Below are 26,100 nucleotides of genomic sequence, written 5' to 3' on the forward strand. Positions count from 1 at the left end.
AAAGTTCGTGCGGAAAGAAAAGAAATAAGAAAAAAAAAAACGACAAGAAAAAATTAAATCAAGAAAAGTTTTCTCCTAAAACGCGCTCGCGTTCGTTGCCTAAGTCTTTTGTTTAGCGGTAAAGTTACAACATTCCTTTTTCGCTAATTTTTGTGTGAAATAAAGCTAAACGTAACGAAACGAAATTGAAATAACAAAGCAAGAACATCTACTAAAATAACCAACAACAATAACAACCACAAACATGTTTAAGTGGGTTACGCCGGCCTCAAAGGCGTTGGGCCGCCCCATATCCCATATCACCTCAGCAACCAGAACAACACCAACAACAACAACAGCGGCCACAAAAAGAACGTTACAAAGAACATCAACAACAAAAGCAACAGAACTACTTTCCTTCACTTTAACAACGTTAACAACTTTAATAATAATAGTCGCATTATTTGTGCAGACAACAAGTGGATTTAGATCAATTGAAACGAATGCCAATGGCGGTAAGTAAAAAGACCAACAAAATTCATTTACCATTACTTCTTCTTCTTCTTCCTTTTCGTTTTGTTAAATTCATTTTTATTGATTTTCAAAGAAAGTACCCAACAAACAAATAGACGAAAAAAAAGTATCAAAAGAAAAATCAATTTGGCAAATTGCAAGCTCATGTCATCGAATCGTGTCACCTCTAAACCTCTCTTTTCCCCACGTTGCCTCTCCACCTCGCCCCCGGGTCTGGTGCCATTAGTGAAAGCCTTGACAAAGAAATACATAAACTATGCCTTTGTGTCAATAAATGAACCATCAGAAAAACTTTGGCACAGAAAATCAGAGTGTTTGCCACTTCTTTTTTTTTTTCTTCCTCCTATTTTGTGTTGTGTCTAAAACGACTTTCCACACTCGTATAACAGCAGCAACAACAACAACAACAGCGACAACAAAACGCACTTGGCAATTATTTGGTTCATTTTTATGCCACATTACCGCCATCTGACACAAAAGATCCATAGTCATAGTTGGATAGGATGAGGAACAACTAACTACCCAACAACAACCAAGCAACCAACCTTACCCACATAAATCTAGATGACTACCGCAGACAGTTTTTATGACACTTTTTCTGCCACCGTTGATCGGTTTGGTTTTTTTTTTTTTTTTGCATGTTAACTGTTGCCATTTTGCTGAAAAGTGAAACAAATTTCTCAATGTGTGTAAAGGTTATTAGGCCAAAGAGTGTTTAATTGAAAACAAAAGACTTAAGACACAAACTTGATGTGGTGAAAATCTTTGGTCGCTTGAAGCGAAAGCTCTCCATTGCTCTTTAGAACTTTTGTAATTATCTTTTGCTTAATAATGGTATTATTATTAGAAAACTTTATGGAACTACAAACAATTATTTAGTTAAATTCATAAGTTGAGTTGAGTATGAAGTTAGTATTTACAAGTTTATGTATTTACAAGAGTCTACCATCCATATTATCATTGAGCCATCTGCAATAACAATGGCTAGTAGTCATTAAGATAGACCACTTCAATCAGTTTATTGCCTATTTTAGTTTATATAAATAATAAAAATAATTTATTAGTTAGAGATTTTAAATAGAAAAGCTTCACATTTGAATAATTCTTTGACTACAAGAATTGAAAATTAATTATTTATAATCTTTTTATAAGTATAGGTATACATCTTTTCTGAATATATTGTCTTTAGAGTCTTAGCAATTTGTAAAGAAGAAAAAAAACGTATTATTATTGAAAATAAATGAATTATGGCCAATTAAAATGATTGCTTAGTAAATTTTCAAACCTGAGACCAACTCCATTGAGAACAGAGAGTTGGAAAGACTTGTTAAACATTATAATAGAAAACAATTTAAGACCAAAATTTTGCCTAATCAGAGCCACAACGTTTTACAAATTCAATTCACACTCAATTTATTCAAGTCAAAGACTCGCTTTTCATTGCATTTGTGGATGACAGTAGAAAATAAACTTTAGGTTTCGGGATGCGTTTTTCTCAAATCATTTATTTGTGCAGCTTACGTTGTGAAAATCTTCTGGGCCCTGGGCCACACAAAGAAGAAAAATCAAATCGAATCATTGTACAAACACTTTACCCACGATCAATACCCCTATCCACCTTTCCCCCACTCCTTCTTGGGAAGGTGTTGGGGAGATACATAGATAGAAAAAGAAAAATCAATGCTTCCGGTACAGGCAAATGCCAATCATGCTACAACATATCATTAGTACATACAACAAAAACAATTTTCAATTTCTATTCAGTTTTTTCTATCTCTCTTTCGAGCGGTGCATGTTTGTCTAACTAAAGGAACGAGCGACCAACAGCATCAGCTCCAACAGCAGCCGCAGCATCAACAGATCAGTTCAAACGCGTGCGAAATGCAACAACTGCAACATGTTGTACAAGATCTTCTTAAACCGAAACGTGTGCCAGTTTGCGGCTTTGCACTTGTCCATTTCTCAGTTGACTTTGCGGTAATTTCAGAGTTGATAGTTGCCAGTTGTCAGAGTTGTCGTTGTCTCTTTCTCTCTGGTAATGGTGAACTACATTGGATCTTGTTTCTCTACTATATAGAACTATATTGAAAATGTTCTCAATTTATGTTAATTAGTTAAATACAGTTTCACATACGTTAAAGTATTTCACATATTAATATTGCATTCTCAAGGTAATTATTGTGAAAGCGACATTTTGCCGCTTTTTGTAACTTTCTTCGCCTCTTCATCATTTTGTCTCTTGTGCTCTCTGTCCCTCTCTCTCTCTCTCAGACACACATTTTGTCTCTGTGTCTCTCTGATAATAATTTAGTTCCCATAACCATTTTACACATCATAAAACTTAACGCAATCGCATTAAAACTGTGACAGATCCATCAACAAGTGTCAAAGACAGAGAGAGAATGAGATGGAGACCCCATTTCACCTTGCACTTCCCACCCAATGCTATATAATCATCATCATATATGGAAAGGGGGAACTCTTCATACTCGCTGGTTTTATCTTTTAAGCTCATCAGCATTGTTTCAAGTGCTCCCCAACATTTCCTTTTATCGACACTCATCCAAAGACAACTAGAAAAAGAGAGCGAAACAGATTGAGTGTGTGAGTGAGTGAGAGACAATTTATTGAAACTGTCTAACAGGAAATACATAGCAAACATCAAATTTGTTTTGACATGTTTGACGGTGAAAGTGAAATTCTCTCTCTCTCTCTCTCTCGCTCTCTATCTGTCTGTCTTTGTCAATGTCTTCTTTTAGCTGCTTCCGTTGCTGCATTCTTTTAGCCCTCCTCTACGCATTCATTCTTCTCGCTCTGGCTACCAATCAATCCAAAATCGTATCAAAATGATCAATATTGATTTGCCAAAAGTGACAAAAAAAAAAAAAATGATGTCATTAACTGAACTAAAAACTTTCACTGTTCCATCAGCAACTGTTGAATAGTTTAATCGCTTCTTTTTGACTCTTGTAACTAACTGTAGTAATAAAATAGTTCTTATAGATTCAATTGTCTCCTAAAAGCATGATTTGGCAAAATGTTCAAAAGGCAACAACAAAAAATTATCATAATTATAATGAAAACAAAACGGACCGACGACGACAACAATTGAAACTCAGCCAAAGAACCTGTTGTCGGTTAGTTGGTAGTTGAAGTTGGAGATGGAGTTGGAGTTGGAGCTGGCTGGACAATTGTGGTGGTTGACACCGTGTGATTACCTTTCTCATTGTGAGCAACCAACTGACCAGACACCTTCGAGATGGCAGCGTGAAAGAAATAAAAGAAAATTGCTAAAAAATAAAAACTGCAATTGAAAATCGAATCAGCTTTTTAGACAGATAAAAATAGGCTTAAAGATTCTTTTTTTTTGACAATTTATGATCTATTGCCAAATTGATTTTTAGAAAATAAGAAATTTAAATTTTAACCCTCTTATCATTTTATGATCATCACGCAGTAAAGATTTCTAAATCTGGAATCTCAAAACTTTTTAAAGAGAGTTTGCGTTGGTTAGCGATCGGAAATGGTTATATAAGACATCTTAGAAACTTTACGATAATTTCTGATATTTCTAATTAGATCACCAGCAACTTTATAAACTAATTGAAGTGACTTTTGAATTAAATTTAAAGTTTGAATAGATTTCTGTTCAGAAATTGTTTTAGTTGGCTTATTGTCGACATTAGAAATTCTTTCTTTACGATCTGTTGATTTTGCAATTATTTTCTGTTAATCCTCAAAGTTCTAAACAAACAAATTTCAGATGAATTGTGCATCTTTATTTAGTTTTTACAATAAATTTAATACAAGTAGTAAACATTAGACTTATAAAAATTGTTCCAAAAAAGCTTAAGTAGGTTATGGTTGATCCTTACAATCAATGCCTTTAAATTATTACAAAACTCAAGTTTCCTACTTAGATCTCAATTTACATTTTGTTAGTTTTATGGAATGGCATTTCATCATAAGAAATTGAATTAATTTTCATAAGTTTTATTTAAAAGAATGTCGATTTGCTCTATTTGCAGACCGGAAATTCTTCACTTATTCGAAATGAACAATTAATTAGTGGCTCGGCAATAAGATTCCCCAATAAGATGTGGGCCTCTTGAGTTTTACGATAGAATTTAACTACAGCTTTTTCTCTTTTCTTATTGAGTTGTTCTTTTGGTGTTATCTGTGTGTTTATGCGATACTTTTCTTCTTCTCTTATCATGGTCTGCTCATCTCTGGTTACGCGCTTTTCAGTAGTCGTAGTAGTTGCTTGATGTTGAGTTCTGGTTTTGCCACAACATACAACAAAATTACAGTTGCTATTAGAATTGCATGCGTAAAGTACATATACATACATACTACACATGTGTGTATGTGTGTGTGATGAACGAATGAACGAGCTGCCTGGATGGCTGACTGGCTGGCTGGCTGGTTGGTTGCCTGGTTGGCTGGTGGCTCTGGGGGCACATTGCACATTCACTGTTACTTTACCGGTCTTTTTGGTCGTCGTCGTCGTCGTCGACGTTGTCGCCCGTCGCCGCATTTTTATTTGGGTCACTGTTACAATTTACACCAACAACAACAACAATCAGTAGTTGTTACTGTTGCAGAGTTGGTCAGTCGACACTTGGATGCTGCTGTCGAGAATTCTGTGCCAATTTCATTGAGCGACATTCGACCCAGAGGCATTTGGTAAATCAAAACAAATTGAAATTGAATATCTACACAAAGCCAACAACCAACAACAACAAAAACTTTCCAAGAGCAATTTTATGTAATTCAAGGTGCTGCCGTTCAAATTGCGTGCAAATCGGTTATACTACCTGATTTATATACCCACCTATAATATACATATTCACATATGTACATATAGTCGCGATTCATGTGTATTTGTAGTTAATTTAGTTCACAGTCCAATTCCCTGTATGAGGGAGTAAGTAGAGCATGCTAAGACAACTTGTGTTTAAGTTTATAATGTTCGATGTTAAACAATTCAATTAGCATGCGATTAATAGAAATGTTTTTCTCTACGATTCAGTGCAGTTTAAGCATCCAAGAGATATTTGGATATAAGTCACATCTATATTCATGTATTCATATCTTCAAGAGATTATTAATGAAAGGTCGTGGAAAGATAACTTTCCATTTCTCTCACGCAATGGAAATATTTGTGCATGACGCGATCCAACATGACAATGCGTTGAGATCAAGATGACCAAGAAGATGAGTCGGACAAATGACGCACACGTAAATCCCATTAAAAATCTTAATGCCACAAGCAGCAAGTTACTTCATCAAATCATAATTAGTAATGCTAATACACTGAACAAAATTATTTCGGTTCATTTTATCTCTGATAATTGTGAGCAATCCTGAGAATCGAAGTTTTCTGGTCGAAACCCCTGAAAATTGCGGGAATAACAAGATCATGACAACTTTGGGGATGAAATAAGTATAAGTACTTACTTACCCTACTTAGGTTGAACTTGTCCAAACTTATCTGGGCTTTATTCAGGTTGTTTTTTGGATCTACAGTATATACATTTATCATCTTTTGATTATCTGGTTTCGATATCTTGGCTTGGCTTGGCTTACTTTCCTACTTAAGTTCAAGATGTCCTTAGACTGGTGATTCTATACATGAAGCTAACGAGATAAGTGTTATTTTGCAACACATTTGAAACAAAAATCTAAAGGTATATTATATATACTTTGAAGTCTGCTTTTATACTAGTTCTAGTTTCTAAAGTCTCACTTTCATTTTAAAGGTTTTAAATTACAAACATTTTCAATTTACTGCTATAAAATGTAAATTTTTCTCACTTCCTGATTAAACCATTTTTTTCGAGTGTCATTTGGTAAATAAATTTCCTTTTCCTTTTGTTTTATTGAAAAGTGAAATTATCTGTAAAGACATTTAATTTTTTTTTTTTCTTCTTTTTCTTTCTTTTTTTTGTCGCATTTTGTTGTTTTGGTTTTTATGTTAATTCACATGAAAAGTGACATTTGGTTTTCAGTCAATAAAGTCGTTAGGGAAAACCTTCGAGTTCAAGAAAATGAAATGGAGAAAGAGAGTTTCTCTAATGATTTATTAGCCAAGTCGGAGTAAGATATTTTTTTATGTCTTTTGTCACTTGCCGAGACGAGACATTTTTCATTCCCCCTCTCTCTCTCTCTCTGTAAGTGTGTCTTCAATTTCAAGTTATTATTTATAGGAAACTGTAATGTAGACCAAGAACATTCAACACTTAACACTTTCACAACGCAATTGGAGCAAAATTTATGCGATCATCTAAATATATAATGATATATGTACCGACTATATCACACGTGGTCATGTTTTTTCTTCTTCTTTTTTTGCAGCTCTGAGCTAATTGATCGATAATAATTTTCCATTTTACCGTTAAAGCGCCTCGTTTGTTTACATTCTCAACGTTCCAACCGATCGATCGACCGAATGAGAGTAAGCGAACGAACGAGCGTGAGTCTCAGTAATCTTTGCACTGAAAACAAGTTCTCCGCCAGCGAAATCTGAGAGCGGAGATCTTGGTCCATGGATCGGTCGGTTGGTTGGTTGGTTGTCTTGTCTTGGCTTGGCTTGACTTGGCTTGGCGTGCAGCAATATTCATGATTTAATTAATTTCCATTCCATTTGTAGAACTGCAGCTTCCACACTGATAACTGTTAAACATTTCTCCTTAGTTGTTATCTCTCTCTCACTTACACACTCCCTCTCTCTCTCTCTCTCTCTCTCTCTCCATCTCTCTGTGTGGGGAACCCAAGGGCTAGTGCCCTCGTTTATTGAGCAAACATGCAACAATTTGATGGTTTTCTTGGCTATTGAGCCAATTTTCTTATACACATATTGTTTATGATTAATGATGCAGACGATGCCAATGAATGGTAGCCAAATTTTTATATATCTTAGTTATCCAACGATAGCTTCCTTTTGTTTACTTTTCAACATTTATGACAGTTAAAACAAAAAGTTCATAGTTCAAGCCAAAATGTTGACTGACTAATACCCTAAAACTTCTTAGAAACATACCCTGGGAAAAATCTAAAGAGAGTTATTAACTTAAAATAGACAGAGTTATTAACTAAATAAGACATTAAACTTATAAATACTGTTGGAAATGAGAATTTATTCCTTTTCATGTCTAAAAATTCCATTCTCAAGGTTAAGTTTTCCTTGTTTCACTATCTACTAGAGATCTCTCTCTTGTCTTCTTAAACTTTTTTAGTCCAAAATGGGCGTGGCCTAAGCAAAATTGATTAATATTAATAATAATCCATAATTAGTCATCTGGAATTCTCTGCCACTTTTTACTGCTCGTCTACAGGGTATTAGAATGTGTTTAAAATAACAGCGCAAAAATTATTCAGCCGTTTGACACACTTTCCCATAGTAGCCCAAAAGAGGCAAGCCGGCTTTTTGTTTTCGCCTGGTCTTCTTCCCTCAATGTCTCTCTCTCTCTCTCCCTGTCTCTGTCCCTCTTACTGTCTGTCTTTTTCTTGCCATACATTTTATTATCTTCTTCTGCTTCGACTGGCTTCTCAGGTGTCGCATCGAGATGTGATGCTGTAACCTATTTTGCATGCGTCGATTGCGATTATTACGATATACGAAACATCCGAAGAGTCATTCAATTGACTTGATTTTCTTGTTGCACCAATTAGGGTCAGCCACACTTATAGAGACTTACAGAGAAAGAGGGTGAGAGAGAAAGAGAGAGTTTGGTAACCAATATTCATGTACACAAAATCACAATGAAATCAAACAGTCACGCACATTCTTTGTTGTTATGTGGCAGGTGCGGTATCTATACCGCACCCTCCCCCCGTCAACATAGCAAGCCCACCAAAAATAGAAGAAAACGATATTCGTGTCTTTGCATATTTGATGACAACAATTTTTGAGCTGAAAGATATTGTAAGAGTCACATAATATGGCAGAATATTTACTGAGATAGAACAATAAGTTGAATATATATCTTTTAATATGCTAATGGATTTCCACAAATCTAAATCTATATTAACTCTAGTGGAGTTATGAAATTTTATGGTTCAAGAAATCCATGATTACAATCTGAAAGAGTTCTTTGGCTGCTTTGATACCCCCAAACCATTGCCAAGAAAGACTTGCAATAAGTATGTCAGATTACTGAATCGGAAAAGGAAATTTTAATTACTATTTGAGGTGTCTTTTCTATTTTCTAATCAGTGTGTGCATGGAAAAGTAACCAATTAGTTGGTTATCGTTTAATATTTAGAATTTTTAATGTGTTTAAAGCTTTGTTTTAACTTAAAGAGCTTTAATTTATACTTAAAGTATATAAGGCCTAATGTTGAAAATGTTTTTTTGAGATACTCTGATACGCTAGTCACAGCCTCAGACCACGTCATAAATAACATTTTGTAGTTAACTAGTGACACGAATTGTTAACAAAAGTGGACACCTTTTGGGTTAAGTTTTGAGCCAAGACATGAGTTACATTTTTGAGTCAATCAGAGATTCGAGAGATTTAACTTGCATGTTAGTTGTTTGTCCTATATTCGGAACTCACTTAATCACATTATTTGCATTTTGTCTCATGTAAACCTCGCATTTCCCATTAATAATGTCAAACTAACTAAACCTAACTTAAATTTATACGAATATGACTAGTTTCGATTTCAGTATTTGTCTTAAATCAAATAAATGATGCTAAACAGCATAATTAAGGCTAGTTTACTCTCTCATTAAGTTGCCCCAAGTGGCAGCCACCAACAAAATCTCCATAATTATGTACCACGTTCGCCTCACCTCACCTTAGCTCTCCCCTCGCCAAGGTGGAGGGCCCTCAACTTGACTGACTGACTGTTAAACTGCCCTAGCTCAAGAGTTTAGCTCAAGGCAGTTTCTCACCACAATTCTCTCTCTCTCTCTCTCTCTCCCTGTCTATCTCTTATAGTTTTTCTACTTTTCTCTTCCTCCATTCAAGTCTGTGTTCCATGGGTTTCTCTTTGTGTTTACGATGTTGCGGTAGAACACTTAAAGAGCGCACTTAAGTATCGAAACATAAAAAACAGAAAAAAAGATACAAAATAATATTTAAATCATAAAAAACACAACTTGAATTGTCTTGTGGCACTAGAGCAGAAAAACGAAATGGAATTGTTAGCAAGAAGAAGGGAAGGCCAAAGCAAATAATAAAAAAACAAAAAGCACTATCACTTTTCTCAATTATGTATTTTGGCCGAGTCTCTCGAGGCGGCGGCGGTGGCGGTGGCTGTGTTTATTCTAATGGAAGTTTTTGCTTTAGTTTTTTTTTTCGTTTTTGATATTTCACTTATTTTTGTCTGCCTTTTTGGTTTCTGCGTTTCTGCCATTGTTTACTTTCACTTGGGTTTTCCTCTCTTTCTTTGGCTACGTGCCTAGCAGCTTAAAAACTTAAAGTGAACAGTGGTTAAGAAGAAGTGAGATTCCTGGCCAATTTCGTTTTCGTTTAATTAACATCCAGTTAATTGATTTTGGGACTTCTCTCACCTTTTTTTTTTTTTGGGAAGTCTTGGTCTAATTTGACATCCCAAACATTGACATAGTCTCAATCGGAAATGGGAACACTCGAGGTTGAGGTTGGGTGTTAATTGCCCTGAAATCAATTTCAATTTTTTCTTTCCTCTACCTTCCCAACTTTTGGGGTAAGGTGAAAATGTCAAGTGAGCTTCACTTGGCAATTTTTTAATGAGGCAACTTTTGGTACCAAATGAGCCGGAAAAAGGCCAACAAGGTTGGTGATGACGACGACGACGACGACGAGGAGCCTCGCAAATGCAATCCAAGTGCATTAGCCCAAACCAAGACCGGCTGGGGGCAAAGTTTTGAACTTTGACTCTGTGGCACTTTCACTTGGCGGCGGTTGGCGGTTTGCGGTTGGGCTACCTTTCGTGCAGAACACACCACTGACTGTGGTCAGTCGGCAAATTGTAGTTAATTGAGTTTATTGTCTTTTAGTGTGCGCTTCAGGCTTTGAGCTCAGCTGGAGGCATTCGGAACGACTCTCAGCTCATAATTGGCATTGAAAATAATGCGCACAATTAAAAACGAGGCAAAAAACTGTTTTTTTTTTTTTTTTTTTTGTCACTTTCATTTAAGGAATTTTTCTATAGTTGACAGATTATTTTCACTAGTTAGCCAATTATTTACAGTTGTCCATAGATGACTGACACTTTAATTATATGTATACATATGAAGAAGATTATAATCTGCCATCTCGAATCTCATTTGAAATTTCCCTCCCTCTCTCTTTTTCTGTCTATTTTCAGCTGGTCGCAAATTGTTTGGCGGCTATCGCATTACTCCCAAACACTGTCGGGCCACAAAAACTTTACCCAGTTCGGATCCACGCTCGAATGGCCCAACCATTTGCATGTTCAATCATGAGTGCGCCCAACGTGGAGGCGAAGTGGTGGGAGCCTGCATGGACGGTTTTCTGTTTGGCGCCTGCTGTCAGATACCACAAACCCATGAACTGGCAAGCACTTTGATCAATGATGCCCAAAATGCCTATTTCCAGCAACATCAGCAGCAGCAACATGCCGCTCAATCGTCGTACGAGAACTATGGGGAACAGCAACTGAGTGAGGAGGAGCAATTGCCCTCATCTTCGCAGAATATTGATAAGGTCTATCAGCAATTGGGTAGCAGTAGTACCCCCCAGCAATGGCTATAGTGTGGAGCAGACACAGCAAGAGTTTGCCTCAACAGAGGCGGCCACCTACTCCGCCCCCTCTTCGGCTGCCTCTTCGGGTAGTGTGGAGTTTGAGCAGGTTCATGAGGAGCCCCAACAAACGGTTGAAATAATTCCGGAACCACCTACTCTGCATGTTCACAAGCATTCCGTGAAGATCAATTCACCCTCATCGCCACCACAAAATGATGATTTTGTGATGCAAGTACTGAGCACTTTACCCCCAGAGCATAGTCAAGATCATCGTGTTACCTTCACCACGGAGGTGCCCATGAAACTAGCCAATTTGGATAGTCATGCCAGTTCCGAGTCTAGTTCATTCGAAGAGCCCACCTCACAAACTCCAGCGCCTAGCACAAGACCTCCCACGAGAACAACCACAACTAGAGTGACCACAGCGAAACCCAAGCCAAAACCGAAGCCTAAGCCGGTGCCACAGCTGGTGGAGACAATGAAACGGCCAAAGCCAAAGCCTGCACAGCACACCACAGCTCCGATAAGCACCACCACCACACATATGCATCATCATAATCATTTGATACTCGATGGTGGTGAGTTTACACACAGCGATATTACCCATCCCGGAGCCGATGCTGATTTGGTAGAGGACTTGCAATTTTCAACGGGTTATGGACCACAGCCTATTTATGTGGAACCTCCCAAGGATAGCAGCAGCACACAACCAAGTGCTTTAGCAGAAGATAAATATGACCAAGTGCCAACTTATACCGACAATAATTTCAAGCGTCCAAGTAGCAATAGTCCCGGAACAACTGTTTCCTCTATTACAACGCATGTTGATTCAATTGAATCAATCATTTTGCAGTTGAATAATACCAATCACGGTCCTTCCTACAATGTGGTCAACAACCAACAGACACCACCTTCGTATAGCGGTTATCCCAGCTCAAGCCAGAGTGCCACAGAACAGCCTTCGAGTGAGTTTTATCCAGAGGCTAACAATGAAGCTGATAAGTCCTCTTACGCCACCACTGACATCACCGCTTCCTATGACAAGGTCTCCGATGAACAGGATCTCTCAGTTGAAGCATCACCAGAGTTGCCAACAGCACGACCCATTTATGGTGAGGACGATACATCTGCTGCTCTCGAGGAACATACCATGCCAGCCACTGGATATAACGATGCCATATCACCACTGGCTCCACAAACATCTGAGTTCAATAAAATGCCGGTAATGGGCATAGCCTATCCAGTGGATATGTCCTACATCGAGGAGGAATCGGGCCAATCGAATACCGAATCTAGTTATCAGACACTGGCCCAAATCCCCACTGAAAAAGAACCTCAACATGCTCATCCATCTCCAGCTTACGTAAGACCTACCACAAATGTCAATAAGCCCAATCGTCCAGTTAGCAGTTATATTGGTATGGTCACTATGCAAAATTACAATACTAAGAAACCATCTGTTAGCGAATATCAAGGACAATTGCCAGCCGAAGTGTCTGTCTCTTCGCATACAACCAAAGTGCAAGAGGACTACGCTGAAACTTCTTCTTCCGAGGGTTACAGTCAACCAATTATGACATCCACAACATCCGCCTACATTTCATCCACATCCAAGCCACTGGCTCAACGACCACAATACGACAGTAGCTACGATACCTCATCAGTGCGTCCTGTTTTAGTTACGGCTAGTCCTAGACCTCGACCTCCACTGCGGCCACAGGTTAGCTCCAAGCGTCCAGCTATTAAGAAACCCATCAATAATGAGAGCACTAAGAAGAAACCTCAGCCTGCCAGCAATTATGGTCAAGGCGAAGAAGAGTCGCCCATCACTCACATTCAAATTAAAAAGCCTTCCAACACTTACAACAAGCTAACCTCCGAGCATACAGCACAAACGTCTTATCCACAATCAGCGGAAGCTTCTGCCTCAAACTACCAGCAACCCGAAGTTTCGTCTACTACTAACTACAAGCAGCCAGAACAAACGGGATATCCTCAGACAGAGGCTTCCGTCGAGAACTACGAGCAGTCAGCAGCTGCAGCATCTACCTATCAGCAGTCAGAAGAAGCCGGCTATCCTCAGTTGCAACAAGAAGTTTCCAAGAAACCACCATCCGTTGTCAACTATGATCAGCCAGCGCCGCAACCTTCGCTAACGTACAACGAAGAGGCCGCTGTGGCCAGTTCACCTGCTCGCAAACCCTCAACATCGAAGCCTGTCTCGACGAGCTATGTCACTGGACCCAGTACTCCACGTCCTCCAGCTACTGTCGACTACCATTATGACAATGTGCCACCTCTATTCATGGCCGATGATAAATTGGATGCCTTCATTCAAAGCACGGCTGAAAATATTGTAGGCTCCACGCCTGGAAATTATCAACCACCTCTTTATGCCACTGCCTCGACACCTGTGCATGTCCATCGACCAACCACTGCGAACTATGGGCATAAGAAACCTGGCTTTGTGCAGATCAACAACACACCAAAACCACCAAGACCCACCGTGTTGATAACACCCAAACCGACGGCAATCAATTTGGTGACGGCTTCTCCTTCAGCATCACCGGTAAGCTCGAACGATTTTGAGGATCCTGGCTACTTTGGCAGCAGTCCCCTGCATGTGTCCGCTTTCACACAATCCACCACAGAAGCGGAAGCGCTTTACGCAGTGCCATCCGATGACAAGCCTGCATTCCCTGGCTATTATGGGCCCACGCCCACCTATCCGGCCTTCCCAGTGCCGGGCGAGAAGATTGGCCAGCATGTGGCCAACGATGAGACATACACGTCACCGAACGATTTCGTTAACTTCCCGCCTGTGCGCAATCCAAATTTAAATATGTCCGCTGCCTCGAGCGCTGTCACCAGCGACTTGGAGCTCTCGACGCCCGCTTTTGTTGAGGATATTGTGCTGAAGGATAAAATGCACACGTTGGTGCACAAACTGGTTGCGTCATTGCAGGGCAACTTCGAGGCATTGGCCGATATGATTGATGAGACGAACAATACGGCAGCTACCTACCAGGCGGGACCAATTAGTGGCGCCGGCGGCGGCGCTGGAGTGACCACTAAGAAGCCCACACGCAAGCCAGTGAGACAAGGGAGCACTGCCAAGCCCAAGGCGACCACCACAAAGAAGCCAGTGACGCGTGTGACAACCAAAGCCCCGAACAAAAAGACATCGGTGACCACACGAAAACCCCAAACGGCAAATCGCCGCACAACTGTGGCGCCATCAACGGTAACAACCCGCAAGCCGACAGCAACGAAGAAACCCACGCGACGCGTTAGTACAGTGAAAACGACAACAGTGAGCTCGGCTCGGCCAGCTGACGATGAGATTGTCGACGAGGAGGATGAAGAGGATGTGAATCCAAATCCGCAAGATAACGAAGTTGATCAGGATAACACTTTGAGCTCGTATGGTGGGGCCAATGGACGCAAGATTCGTAAGTATTGTGGCAAAATGAAGCAGCATGTACAAGCATAGACCCGAAACAACTGTCTCTCACTCTCTCTGAATCGCTCTCTCTTTCTTACTTACAAACTGTTGTTTTCTCTTTCTCTCTCTCTCTCTTCATCTCTTGATCCTAAACGCTCATGCATATCCGAAATTCCCAATATCCATGCACTTGTACTTGAAATCATTCCACAAATATTTAGCTAAACGTCGGAAACGTCCTCTTCGCCGAAACCATTAAATGAATAAACCTCGAATCCCTAACCTTATCCTGATCCCAATCCCAGCAGCAAAATACACTTAGTTCTATGCTTTCTCCCAGACTTACTCAATCATTCTCTGCAATCCAAATGGTCTTCATATACATTTTTTTTGTATCTTTGTCTATATCTCGCTCCAATTCGCTCGATCTCTCTCTCTCTCTTTTTCTGTGAACACTCCCTCCTACTACTCCTAACCTCGCATTTCAATCCCCATCAACAGAATGCGGCATTCGTCCACATGTCAAGTCTGGTCGTATTGTTGGCGGTAAAGGTTCTTCCTTTGGAGCCTTTCCCTGGCAAGTTCTAGTACGTGAATCCACCTGGCTGGGACTTTTCACAAAGAATAAGTGCGGCGGTGTTTTAATCACCAGTCGCTATGTCATCACAGCGGCTCATTGTCAACCAGGGTAAGTCCGGAATCTCCGACTCATTGATGTCTCTTTAAGCTAATCATTTGGTCTACCATCGTTTCCAGCTTCTTGGCCTCTTTGGTGGCTGTTATGGGTGAATTTGATATTTCTGGCGATCTGGAAAGCAAACGTCCAATTACCAAGAATGTCAAACGTGTCATTGTACATCGTCAATACGATCCAGCGACATTTGAAAATGATTTAGCTCTACTCGAAATGGATAGTCCAGTGCAGTTCGACACGCATATTGGTATGAATCCTAAAACAGATATATAAATGTATATTTTTATATAATACTTTAATTTTCCCTACTTTCTTTAGTACCCATTTGCATGCCCAACGATGTGGCCGATTTTACAGGACGCATGGCCACAGTCACCGGCTGGGGAAGACTTAAATATGGCGGCGGTGTGCCCTCAGTGTTGCAGGAAGTACAGGTAAATGGTTTCCCCCTCTAACTATTAGATGATTATAACTCGACACTAACCAATTACTTTGCTTCTCCCTCTGTTAGGTGCCAATTATTGAGAATAGCGTGTGTCAGGAGATGTTCCACACCGCCGGTCACAATAAGAAAATACTCAACTCATTTCTGTGCGCTGGCTATGCCAATGGGCAAAAGGACTCTTGTGAGGTGGGTCAACTTAACTCTCCCCTCTCTTTTTCTCTCACTAACTTGGCTTTGTGTTGTTTTTGCTTCCATAGGGTGACAGTGGCGGTCCTTTGGTGCTACAGCGTCCTGATGGTCGCTATGAGCTAGCTGGAACTGTATCCCATGGCATTAAGTGTGCAGCGCCCTATTTGCCCGGTGTCTATATGAGGACCACCTTCTACAAGCCTTGGCTGCGTAGCATAACGGGTGTCAAATAGATTCCCTCAGAGACCCACAGAGCAGTAGTAGAGGCGCAACAAGTGTAAATAGAAATAGAGTTAAAATCAAAACAAACAAAAAACGAATGTCACTACCCCACAATTCATTTATATTTCTCTTTATCCCATTTTCATTTTCCTCCCCACTCCGCCCCCCTTCTCACAAAATCATTGCTTAGTTTAATTGAAAAATTGTGTGTTTTTAGTTTTTTTTTTTATTTCATTGTGTTTTCCTTTTGAAGTACGCGCGTGCCTAACAATTAGTTGAGTCTGAATCTGAACGTTTTTAATTTGAATTAATTATTAAGGCATATTTTATTTTTATAGTCTTATTTATTTATTTATTGATATTTATATCTACATATATATTTATTTACTTCATCATTTGATTTGATTCAACTAAAAATGATAAAAAAAAAAAAAAATTGTTACAATTCATCGTAGACAAATTGTTGTTAAATATGAGAGACAGTGAGAAAGCGAGTAAGAGATATCAAAATGTTTTTAGTTCAATTGAATTTACTAATATTATTTAATTATATACGATTGTATTTACGATTTATTTATTTAAACTAAGTTAGTGCAAACAAAAAACAAAATAAAACAGAAGAAAAAACAAACAAAATAACACACAACAACGAACAAAACCTAAAGAGTAAAATATAAAAATAAAACGAAATTCAATAAAAATTTGAAAAATTCTTATACAAATTAAATCTTGGAGGCAGTAAAGAGGAAAGGCATCTGAGGTAGTTGGTAATACGGAAAAGCCAATCTGCACAAAAATTTCATTTTCATTTCAGAACAAATTTCACATTTTTGCCACCCCAACTGAGCTGAAAATAAATCTTGCACCAATCAAGAAAAGAGGCCACTAGCTGAGTGCCACCTGCCACGAGCTGTTGTTGTTGGTGTTGCCTAGTAGGATGCAATTTCCGTTTGCCCAATGCCCAAGACATCAACAGCATTTTCACTTTATATTTTTCTTGTTCTTACTTCTGCATACAGAATATTTAATGTGAATGGATGTGAGTGGGTGGTTAAAGAGAGAGAGAGAGAGATGGTGAGAGGGAATGGGTTAAAGCCATTTTAAATTAGAGTGCAAACACTTTCTATTGATTGAGTATTGGTGGAAAAGTTTTACATATTTTCATGTTTCTTGTTTTATAACTGGTTATTGTCTAATTATTAAATGACATGAGACAGAGAGTTTGTTTTAAGTTTACTTGTTGTCTTTATCGACCTTAAGATTGACTTACTATCCCAGAGAGAGAGAGAGAAGTACTCTGACTAGTCAAGGACACAAACGACTTATCTTCAAAGGCGCCTTGGGTAGCAGTAAAGTTAAGGGCTAGTCCACCCTGAGGCACATTTTTTGAATTCAGGCTCTACCTTGGATCAGTAAATTTGTGGACTTCTTTTGCCCAAGTTTAAGGTCCAATAGCTTATAGTCACCATTATTGAGGGCCCTTACATGAAGGCTAGATTCAATCCCGTCTCCAATCGTCTGATTGATATTGTCTAATAGGCCTAGGAATAGATGGCCTTAAGAGCTGGAACTGATCATTTTATTGCAGACTCTTAGCTAAACTAATAAGGCAATATGTCTTATGATTTCTTGGAAAATGGGAACTTTCTGAACTATTTTGTTTTAGGCCAAAATTTTAATTACTTATTCAAAACTTGAACTTTTCCTCACCCATACGCGTCCCTGACTTATACTATCTATGTAGACATAAACATAAAACAAACTTGACATCAACTTAAATTTAAACGTTGAAGTCCTTTTCATGAATTTGAAATTCATTTAATCAAATGCGCAACAGTATTTTGCCATATACAGAGAATTCATTAATACATTTTAAGTAATTTGTGGAATGAAAGATTTATGGCAAGGGAATTCAACAATTTGCATATTTGAGAAGAGGCGGCGGCAAACAGAGACAACATCATTATCCCTGACGCATATAAATAATGTCCCCAAGCAGCACAGGTCCATTTTATGTACATATACATACATACATATATGTATATATAGAGAGGTATTTAGATTGTATATAATTTGACTAAATGTGATTTTAGCCTGAAGCCGAGCAGCGATTTTGCCCCCCCTCCACCTCTTGGTGTCACTTTGTGGAGATGGCGGCGGTTTTTCTGCATTAACATGCTCATTAAATTTGCAAAGACTGCAAGGACAACAAACAGGCATTGGTGGGGGCGTGACGTCATTGCCGAAAAACCACACACAGACACACACACACTCAGTATAGGTACACAAAATGTGTATGGGTACATAAATGATGAATGTATGAATGGGGGGTAGAGGGGTAGAGGGCTTTGCCATTGATATTGATTCGTAGGCCAACAAAAAGCTCTCTTTTAGCTGCTCGAAAGAACACAAAACAGTTTTTTAATTCATAAAAATCCAACAGGCGAAAGAGAGTGAGAGAGAGTAAAGCCGCCAACAACGACAGGCGATGCCGACAAAAAGCTTAGCCCCCATGCAAACACAAGGCAAGGCAAGACAGAGCTTTTTTTGTTGCTTCCACCGACGCTGCGACAGGTGTTGCCTGCCTCAGTCAGTCGCTCAAAGGACGAGCTCACTGCAGGTACGTAGTAGTTGCTCTGTTCCTTCGTTTCCTTGGGGTTCATGCTTTTAAAGTGGAATAAAGTCAAGTCAAATCAAGTCAAGTGAAGTGAACTTAAGTGAGTCAAAAGTCATGTAAGTGGCCAATTGCATTTATCAATTCGTTTGCATTCACCTGGCAATCGAACCAGTGTCTTCCCATTTTCATCAATGGGCTTAATTACCTGAACTTATGTGCGGGTGTGTGGGTGTGTGTGCCGCCTTTATGTGTCATAATTAACACTGCCAAAGCCAAATTAACTTTTAGCACTTTCCTTCGCCGTTTGCGGTCATGCTAATTCTGTGTGTGTGTGCGTGTGTGGGCGTGTCTTAACCTTAGCCTAAGCTTATCCAATTGCTTGTCGCCCCATAATACGCTTAATGACCATTTATAGCATGCTTTTAGGGGCATTTACTTTCTGAATACCAAAGAAAAGAACTTATCAAATTAAGTTGCCAGCTATTTGTTTGATTTCAACTCCTTATCGACTATTATAAATTCTCAAATACTTTGCAAAATCCACAATTTTGTTTAGTTGACGGCAATCTTTGTGAATTTAAATGCAAAAATTAAGTTTATGATACTAAATTTTCAATATATATTAATTATTTCTACCTAAGCTGACATATGTTCAGATTGATCTAATGTTGATTGATATATTCTGCTGTTTAATAGATCTAATAGACCTGCCAACTTCGTGGAAAATACAAATTTTTCATAATTTTTTTACCTAACTCAATTGATAAATATTACATTGATACTGATTCACCCTCCACAGCTTGCTATGGAAAGTTGAGATGAAATATATTTGATAGTCTTGTTAGGAACTGAGCTACAGGCAAATGCAAATAGAATATGTACTTATTCAATATTGTTAAAAATATATATAATTATATTCCCAGTGTTGGCACATAAAGATCATTAATCATTTTTAGTTGTTATAGTTATAATAAACTTAAAGTACTTTGCAAAATATTGTTTAAACTTAAAAAATTTAGAAAGTGATTTTTCAGTTAACGTTATTGACATTCAAATTTATTGAAACTATTTAGGTAGATTTTCGCATTGCATTTGTCTAAAGTATTTACATGACTTAATCAGAAAATAAATATATTTGACCTTTTGACTCCAACAGACTCGGTATCAGCAATGGCTTCAGGGCCAAGACTACTATCTCTCACTCTCTATTTCTCTTCCACTCTCTTAATGTTAATACAAGCAATTGTTCTTTTTTTGTTTTTAGCTTTATAGCTTTTTATAGCTAATCTAAACTGATCCATGCAAAACATATTAACATAATCCATCTACAAGATGTTTATATTTGTTACTAAATTGATACCTGGTTGTATCTCGCTAACACCTAAATCTTAAAGAGAAGAGAAGCGTTTCCAAATTTACTGAGTATATATAATATATGTGACCGATCTTTAAATCAACAGCCGAGAGAGAGAGAAACCTGATGTTACCTCTAATCAACGCTTTTATATAGAATGCACTGATATCAATTGGAGCATTGCTTGATTTCATTTTGTTCTGTCCAGTCGCATTTGAAGAAAGTTCGCGATGAAATTAACGAATTCCGTATTGGTTTTAATTTTAAATACATATTTTGTTACTAATTTTATTGGCGGTGCTCAAGCGTCGGCATTAATTTGCTTTGAAATCGATGGGAAGATTGCAAATTATTCCTTTGAATCGACAGAAGTTTCATTCAAAAAAGCCCGTGAAACTTTAAATCTCACATCCAGCGATGTGTTTCTAGACGAGGGACGTGTTCTTACTTTAAACAATGAACGCCGCAAATTAGTCAATACGGAAGAGTGTAATAAAGTGATTAACGAAAATCAAAAGGCCACAATCACCATTCAGCTTAGTGATGATGAGCAACAAAAAACAATTACTCTACAAAACGATGCCAAATTGGATGCAGTGCGCGTTGAAGTAATGAAATCGTTGCCTGAACATTATAAAAATACAAAATGTGCAGATTTATATTTTGTTAATAAAAAAGGTTTCGAAGTGCTGAGAGCCGATGAGGCAGAAACACAATTCCAGAATATATTATCAGCCGACTCGAAGATTACATTAAAAAATAGATTCATTCAAAATCGAACAGAAGTGGCAATCAAATGGCTCTTAGAAACATGGCAGATTCAAGTTAATTTACGTTCATCACTTGGCGATTTGCGTTATTGGATCACTAAACCGCTGAACTGTCCGAATCTTAGGGAACCATTGAGTCTGCCCGATGAACCACTATTCAACACTAAGAACAAAGCAGACAGAACCAATTGGCTTGTCAGGGACAAACATGCTGCACTTGAGGATATTCCAAAATACAAGAATGTGGATGCATCCGCCTGCGCACTGACGGCACCATACAACAGAGAAGAGGAACTGGCCATTGAATCCTACGTTTACACTACGCAATCTACCACCAATAGCAAGAGAATATACTACGTGGACGTTTTGGAAGCAGAAGAAACTTTTCTTGTTGGAACACAAACTGATGAATTCTCCGATAACCATTTGAAAGTTACTGTCATATCAATGGATGCCTATGATAAAAAGATTTTACTTTTGAAAAATGGGCGCTCAACGAATCAGCGGTCTTTAGTCTGGGAAAACATTGTAATTGCCAGTAATAATACACGGGCACAAATACAAGTGGAATTTATTAATCATCAGGATGATTATTTATACGATTGCGAATTATTTGAACATCGTGCCAATTATGAGGCTCACTCCTTAAATACATTTGTGATTGAAAAAAGTAATAGATGCATTTTTGATTCTGTTGGAAGCTTGGAAAGCGCTAGTGCTTTGATCTTCAACAAGGAAACCGTTATAGTTAACGGTGAAGATATTTCAAAATACCGTAATGAAATTAGTGTGAGTATGACTCCCTATCAAAAAAGGCATTATAATTGTTTTCAAAAACCTCTACGATCCGTTGCAACCCACAAACCTAGCTTAGGACCAAATTTTATGACGCAAAGCTCTCTCTCAAGTTTGTTCAATATGGTTACGAATGTTGATGTCCAAGAAAGCGAAATGACAATGGGCAATATTGCAAAAGGCGAATATCTAGGTGATGTCAGTGGTGGAGAAAGTTGCACACTTACAAACAATGCGTTTTCCAATAATAATAAGAGGAAACTTTACTTCAATTTATTTATATTCAAATCAAAAGATTTCGCTAATAGAATTATGGAAGATATACCAAAGGCTTTTTAAAATTTCATGAAGGAAAATATTATTTTATATATTTACCTATTTTCACGGTTATAATGTATACCAGTTTTTTTTTTTCTCAAATTTTGTTAAGCAAATCTAATTTTAGTAATAATTTTTTTTAATGTTCATTTTCTTTTTCATTAATACCTATTCTTATACATACTTGTACAAAAATTTAAAAAACCTGTTTAAACAATTTCTATTTTTGTGAAAAATTATTTTAATATTATTTAATCTTCTTTAGAAAAGTAAAAACTAATGATTTTCGCGTTAATTGAATAAATATAAAACTAGCTCACTTATTTAATATTATTTTTATTGTTACTACTTTGGTTCTAAATCAACAAAAATCAAAGACAGAAATACTCAATTTTACGAAAAGAAAGGACTCTGCATTAGCAAGGTTCTCAAGGAGTCCTTGGTGAATTTATAATCGAATATTTTTTTGTTTTTTAGGCAACTCTCTGTGTTCTAGAAATTCGTCAACGAAAAAAAAAAAAAACTAACCATTTATTTGAAATTTAATCTCGACTTTTGGTTTCTCAATAATTAAAAACAACTTTTAACGATTGCGCATATAAAGTTCTTTGTTCTAAAATAAACTTGACCATCTAAGCAAGAAGTAAAACTTCAATTGGGCTATAAAATGTGACGCTTTTCTTCCAGCTGCTCTATATTGATGCCTTTTCCGATTACTTCTCTTTACTTTGTGCAAACTTTGAACAAAATTGGAAATGAGAAAAAAAAAACCAAAAAGGAAAACTTTTTGCTTGCCAATTTCAACATAATGACCATGAACTTAGTCCGATTGAGAGAGATATGTAAGTTGAAAACTGACTAATTGCCAATTTTGTGCCCGAATCCAAGGAGAAGTTATCTTAAAATAGAAGAGCAATTAATATTGCTAATAGCTTGGTCATTTTGGCGAGATAAGAAGAAAACGTTCATTAGATACGTTTCCAATTGGACAAAATGAAATGAATTACTTGCCGCGCGTTACCTTAACTTGCCTTGCCGTTGCCTACCTAACTTTCGAGCAAAAGCGAAAGGTTAATGGGTCAGAGCGAGAATATCAATTACGTCCCCCAACCCCAACAGAAAAGAGAGTAAGTGAGGACATTTTATAGCAACAGTTGTTTGCTTTGATGTTGAAATGTAATTAGTTGAGATTTGATAAAGGTCTTGGACCTCTTTTGCCTTAGAGTTGGCTAATTGTAATTAGCTTCCCTCAAAGTTATGTCAAAAGTTTGACAAGCCTTCCCAAAAAAAATAAAAAAAAACATCAACAACAAAATGTACAAAAAGCAATTAAAGCAATGCTAAAAGCACAGTAGAAGAAGGACTCTTTTCGAGCTCATTTGTTTACAGGACTGACGACGCCTCTCATTAATGAAATTGACTTCCCACGACAAGTCACAGGACAGGCCAAGTGAAGTCAAGGCGTTTCCCCTTAAAGCCAGGATGATACATTTACTGACAAGTATAAATACCACACACAATTCTGTCAACAAAACTATATTTAACCTTAACCACCAAGCCAAAACCAAGAAAACAAAAGATGGTAAAGTGAAAATGGTTTTTGTGTTACTTTCCCCCCCTCTCTCACGCTCACTCTTTCTCTCTCTCTCTCTCTTTTTGAACTAAAGTTAGAGCCAAGGCTAAAAAGCAGGTGCACTTAAGTTTACTACCAACTGCAGCTGTTCCCAGCCAGAAGAAATGTTTATCTAAATGAATGAATAAATAATTATATTTTATGGAATGCTCATATTGAAAAGTTGGACCCACAAAACCCTTATAAGTATGCTACACAAAGTTGCCCTTTGATGTATGCTACAAAACATTGAAATCTCAATTTCCTCTCTAGACAAACACACACGCATAGAAGCAGTTGCTTATATATGTATGTATCCTGTTGGCAATGAAAAGCCTGAAGTAATGCAGAAGCATAAATTAAGTCACAACCGGTAATAATACTAAATGTGATGAAATGTACTGATGTTTTAATTAAGTCTATATATGGTTTCATTTTTCAACGATTTTCCAACCATTTTCATCCTGCACAGCAACAGCAGCAACACCAACAAGGACCTTGGCCAACGGCAATGTGGTGCTAGGTGCTGGCTCTATAAACTTGGTGCAAAATGAGAAGCATTCCGATGTGGGCAGCCATTTGGCTGCTCTTCGGTTTGGTCCTGCAGTTGAAGGATGCAAGCGCCACATCCGCCTACTCTTCCTTCTCCTCCTTGCCATTGGCTTGGCAGCAGCAGCAGCAGCGTAACCAATTTGGACGGAATTCGCGGAATTTCTTACGTCGCTCTGGCCCATCATCTTCTTCCCTAGCTGATGCAGCGGCAGGTGGCGGAGGCGGCGATGCGGTAAATCTAATGGCAAATGGCTACAATGAGTACAGTCAACTATTTGATGACCGTCATGCTCGGCAACAGCAAAAGCAACAACAACAGGTGAGATGAAATGGAAATAGCCGAAAAAGAATTTCGTGATAATAATTAAATAGAGTGGTATCAATTCGTTAGGTTTATTTAGGGAAAAGTTCAAAGTTCATTAGGCAGCAAACATTGCGTATGTTGAATAAATTACTTATACGCACTGTTGTTTCGAAACTAATTGCAGCTGCGTCAGCAACAACAGCAAACCGAAGTCTACGGCATCGTTGAACCGCTAATTGAGGACACACCCTGTGCGGACCGTGCCTGTCTGGTGAATGATGATTGCTGTCCCACTGGCGTCTGTGTCAACACATATGGAGGTAAGGCAACAAAAACAACAAAGTGAAAACCCCTTTCATAAATTGCATTTGCATTCGGGCAGAGGGCAAATGCGTTTATGTCTTTGGACGGAAGCGTGATGATGATCAATGTCAGCGTCATTCGGATTGTCCAACCGGCAGTTTATGCACATTATCTAACCAAGAGGAGGCCGGAGGTTCAGCCATTTGGCATTGCGAGGCGTCCTTGATGCAGGAATTGTTTGGCATAAAGCAAAAACATTCGTTGGGCAGTGAATGCACCAGCAGCAGCGATTGTCAACTAAACATGTGAGTGCACGAGAAGGACGAACAAGTCAATCAAATGTCATTTTCTTTTCTTTTTTTTTTTGGGGGGTTTTTTGCAGTGGAATGTGCTGCCAACAGCAAAGATTGCATCATCGCGCCATGACCAAGCTAAGTTGTGGCTATTTTCGTGATGCCTTCGATTGCATTGATATGGCCGAGGTAAGGATAAACCAGAAGGCTGAACTTTGCCCCCCTAAGTATGCAATAAAAAGTCGAGAAATTTACTCTTTGAAAACAAGTTTTTTGGGAAGGTTTTTGGATAAAGAAAATATCAAAAAAGCTAACACTCTTTATAGATAATATAATTACAAGGCATACAAAATGTTATACAATGAATGTCAGCCTATTGCATACTTTTAGGGTCGATGTACTCCCGATTTCCTAGTCCTAGATGCAAAAACGAAAGTCTTAAATGCAGTTTAAATCAAGAACTTTCCTTTCTTTTCAGCATCGAAATATCTGAAGGACAAAAGACAAAAAAAACATATCAAATGTTCTATATATATCCAATATATATAAAAAAAAACATCTTTTCAAATATTGAACACTGAAAATACATATCAATTTCTTCAAGAATAATCATTAATTAAATATATTTACATAAAATATTCCACAAATAATTATAATATTTAATCAAAAAGAACAAACTAAAACAAAAAGAAAGAATCTTAATGTGTTTATAGAAACAAAGTAAATCCCTAAAAAAAATAATACTGACTGAGGCATTCAATGTTATTCAAAATAAAAATTTAAAAAAAAAACAGCAAGTATTAACAGATATATATATACATATATAAAGCATTTTATTCCAATCTTTATGTGTAAAATTGTTATTATTAAAACAAAATAAAACCAATTAAAGCACAAAAACAAAAATTGGTTTTCATTTCCAAACATCTTATCAGTTTTTGGTTTAAATTCAATGAAGAAAAAAAAAAAAAAAA

At 37.8% G+C, this 26,100-nt stretch overlaps 3 protein-coding genes across 4 annotated transcripts; all 3 read left to right on the forward strand.

Annotated features, from left to right (window-relative positions):
• Nucleotides 1–244: 244 nt before the first annotated feature.
• flz (filzig) lies at nt 245–16,468 on the forward strand. Its single transcript, XM_068291576.1, is given in 8 exon segments — nt 245–494; nt 10,816–11,200; nt 11,202–14,665; nt 15,160–15,346; nt 15,415–15,599; nt 15,671–15,786; nt 15,864–15,983; nt 16,055–16,468. Coding segments are annotated over 8 exon segments (4,872 nt in total). The 3' UTR covers nt 16,220–16,468.
• A 2,338-nt stretch (nt 16,469–18,806) lies between these two features.
• On the forward strand, nt 18,807–25,940 carry spab (space blanket). Of its 2 annotated transcripts, none has more exons than XM_068290207.1 (6): nt 18,807–18,941; nt 24,147–24,545; nt 24,715–24,850; nt 24,913–25,138; nt 25,216–25,315; nt 25,605–25,937. In XM_068290207.1, the coding sequence occupies exons 2-6, from the start codon at nt 24,225–24,227 to the stop codon at nt 25,617–25,619; spliced, it is 798 nt and encodes a 265-aa protein (XP_068146308.1). In that variant the 5' UTR covers nt 18,807–18,941; nt 24,147–24,224; the 3' UTR covers nt 25,620–25,937. The 2 variants fall into 2 exon arrangements, with proteins under 2 accessions (XP_068146308.1, XP_068146309.1); XM_068290208.1 differs by having other exon boundaries at nt 18,810–18,828; nt 25,605–25,940.
• LOC137576466 (uncharacterized) lies at nt 20,360–22,385 on the forward strand. Its single transcript, XM_068289593.1, has 2 exons — nt 20,360–21,738; nt 21,819–22,385. The coding sequence occupies exons 1-2, from the start codon at nt 20,410–20,412 to the stop codon at nt 21,882–21,884; spliced, it is 1,395 nt and encodes a 464-aa protein (XP_068145694.1). The 5' UTR covers nt 20,360–20,409; the 3' UTR covers nt 21,885–22,385.
• Nucleotides 25,941–26,100: the final 160 nt, after the last annotated feature.

Source organism: Drosophila tropicalis, unplaced genomic scaffold (assembly GCF_018151085.1).
Source record: "Drosophila tropicalis isolate 14030-0801.00 unplaced genomic scaffold, ASM1815108v1 contig_593, whole genome shotgun sequence".
Classification (NCBI taxonomy): Eukaryota; Metazoa; Arthropoda; class Insecta; order Diptera; family Drosophilidae; genus Drosophila; species Drosophila tropicalis.